The sequence below is a fragment of the Apis dorsata genome, unplaced genomic scaffold (assembly GCF_000469605.1).
Source record: "Apis dorsata unplaced genomic scaffold, Apis dorsata 1.3 scaffold_683, whole genome shotgun sequence".
Classification (NCBI taxonomy): domain Eukaryota; kingdom Metazoa; phylum Arthropoda; class Insecta; order Hymenoptera; family Apidae; genus Apis; species Apis dorsata.
The window spans coordinates 1,680,761-1,683,029 of record NW_006263864.1 but is presented as its reverse complement, the minus strand read 5'-3'; the positions used below and the strand labels follow the sequence as shown (position 1 = coordinate 1,683,029).

The 2,269-nt window shown below is 46.4% G+C and overlaps 1 protein-coding gene across 10 annotated transcripts in view; it reads left to right on the top strand.

The window, feature by feature from the left end:
* Nucleotides 1-2,269, top strand: part of LOC102676017 (protein Fe65 homolog) — a 122,391-nt gene that overhangs the window by 113,148 nt on the left and 6,974 nt on the right. For all 10 annotated transcript variants that reach the window (XM_006622353.2, XM_006622351.2, XM_006622355.2 and 7 more), the window contains 3 exons: nt 1,562-1,791; nt 1,899-2,017; nt 2,096-2,208. In XM_006622353.2, coding sequence (XP_006622416.1) covers nt 1,562-1,791; nt 1,899-2,017; nt 2,096-2,208 — 462 coding nt within the window. The remainder of the gene's footprint in view (nt 1-1,561; nt 1,792-1,898; nt 2,018-2,095; nt 2,209-2,269) is intronic.

Here is a 2,269-nt window from a genome sequence, read left to right as displayed (position 1 = left end):
ATATATATATATATATACGTATTATATATTGTTGATTGTTGTTGTTGTTGTTGTTGTTACTGTTGCTGCTCGGCTGCATTTCGTTCACCATTTCGTCCAGCAAGTAACCGCTAGCCTCCGGTTGCGTCCTCCGGTCACTTGTTTATATCCCGAGTAATTAAATGGATGCGATTTCTAATAATAATAATTGTAATCGCGACGCTTTTACTAGTAGGCGTTTTACGATGCTCCTCGCTCCTCGCTGCTCCGTAGGAAACTCGGTGAACCCGAGTTGTTGTTGCTTATCTTTCTTACCTTTCTCTCTCTCCCTCCCTTCCCTCATGTATATTCCGCTGTACTGTAAAGTTGTTGGCTGTTGGACGCGTTCGCATGCTAGATGCAACGTAGCGTAGGTTTTTGAAAAACGTGGAACGAAACGTGATCGATGGATCGTGATTCGAGACGACTCGCTCGATCTTTCAATCTTCCAAAGGTATACAAAGTTGGTTCGAGCAAGAAGGAATTAAAGTTGGTAGTGAATTGGGATCAAAGTTTTTATTTATCGAAGGGTGATTAACCAAACACGGAGGGATTTCCTCGACGAGGGAAAGAAAAAAGAAAAGAGAAAAGAAGAAAGGGAGGAAAAACACGCGAGTAAAAATTCCGCAGAGGCAGACTCGTATCCACGTTCTTCTCTCTCTCCACGGTTCTTGCATTAGAAAGTAAAACTAACTTTTCCTCGGGTGCGCGTCGATCTTTCGGCCTCGCCTTTAGACGCGGTAGAAAGTGGCCGCGTCTCAACTGCCGCGTCACCATGGCTCAGAAAAAAAAGAACAGATTTTATTCGTTCACGGAACGAGACATACAGTTGGAAACTTCTTTTCGATGCAGATTCACCGCCGTTCCACCGTAATTTTAACGCGGCACGGTACTCTTCGAGCATCTCGTACATTATTATATCGCCATTGAATTGAAACCAATGAATCGTCGTAAAATGCAAGAAATGAAAGAAAAAAAAGGAAAAAGAGAAACATCAGCCTGCGCGAGAACGAATAATTCGTTGGATCGATTTGATTCGTGGTTATTCCTCGTGACAGTTTCTGTCCTCTCTCTAGCAGTAACATCGATCGCGAATCACGGGCCGCAGTCAGTAAGTTCTCTCGATGACGCTGGCAATCAAGGAGAGCGCGATTCGTCATTGTCGAGTCGGGCGATCGATAAAACTTTACGAGCCACTCGATGGCCAATTACGCGATCCGATTCATCATAACGCGTACGCGCGAAAAGCATAAGTAAATGTTAACGATGCCCATCCATCCATAGATGGATACACGAGGCTGCCACGCTTAACGTCCAATCATTCCACGATAAATCGTTGCGGAATAACGTGGAGTCGCGCGACGTTATCAATCGTTTTCGCTCGCGTTTCGACGCAGGCGTCGAGTAGACAATGTCGAAATTAGCATCGTTGCTTACCTCTCTGCTTACCTAATCGTCTAAACGTATCGTTCGCGTGATGCGAAGAGGGTGATCAGAGGATATTGCGAGGGGATAACAATGCGATAACCTTGGGATATTACAGTTATTGCGAGAAAGCGGATAACGAAACGACAGAGATGGGAGGCGTTCCGCACGTGGAGGGTGGATTGAACAGCGAGCTGTACGCGGTCCCTGTGAAGCGGAGGCAGCCCAAGGATCAAAAGAACAATGCCACTGTGCAGAACAATAGCCAGGAGAAGCCCGCTGAGGTAGATACCACCGATTCCGAGGACAAAGATGAGAATCTGCCACCGGGATGGCAGAAACACGAGGGTGAGTATCCGAGGGAATCGATATCGTAATCCATAGACGGCTCGGGGTGTCACTGTAATCCGTGGCGGCAATAATTGAAATGAACGAAATGACTGGCTTTCCTACAGACGAGAACGGACCTTATTACTGGCACGTAAAGAGCGGGAATATACAGAGAGAGCCACCGGAAGCGCCACCGCATTCCAAGAGGGAGTCGCGTAGAAGCCTGATCAAAGACAACGACAGCGTAAGTGAAAATTTCGGAATCGAAACGCGACGTATGGATTTTGACGCATTGAGACACTTTCACGATTCGATGATGCAGATAAACAACTTCCACACGTTGAGCGGCATGGTCAATACCGTCACCCGCAGTAACACGAGCTCGGCCTTGGATCAAGAGTTGGAAAACAAGAGAAAAGTGGAGCTAGCTCTCAAGTGAGACACTTTATCGATATATCTTATCGTATCCAATTTTTCTTCGATGCAACGCTTCACC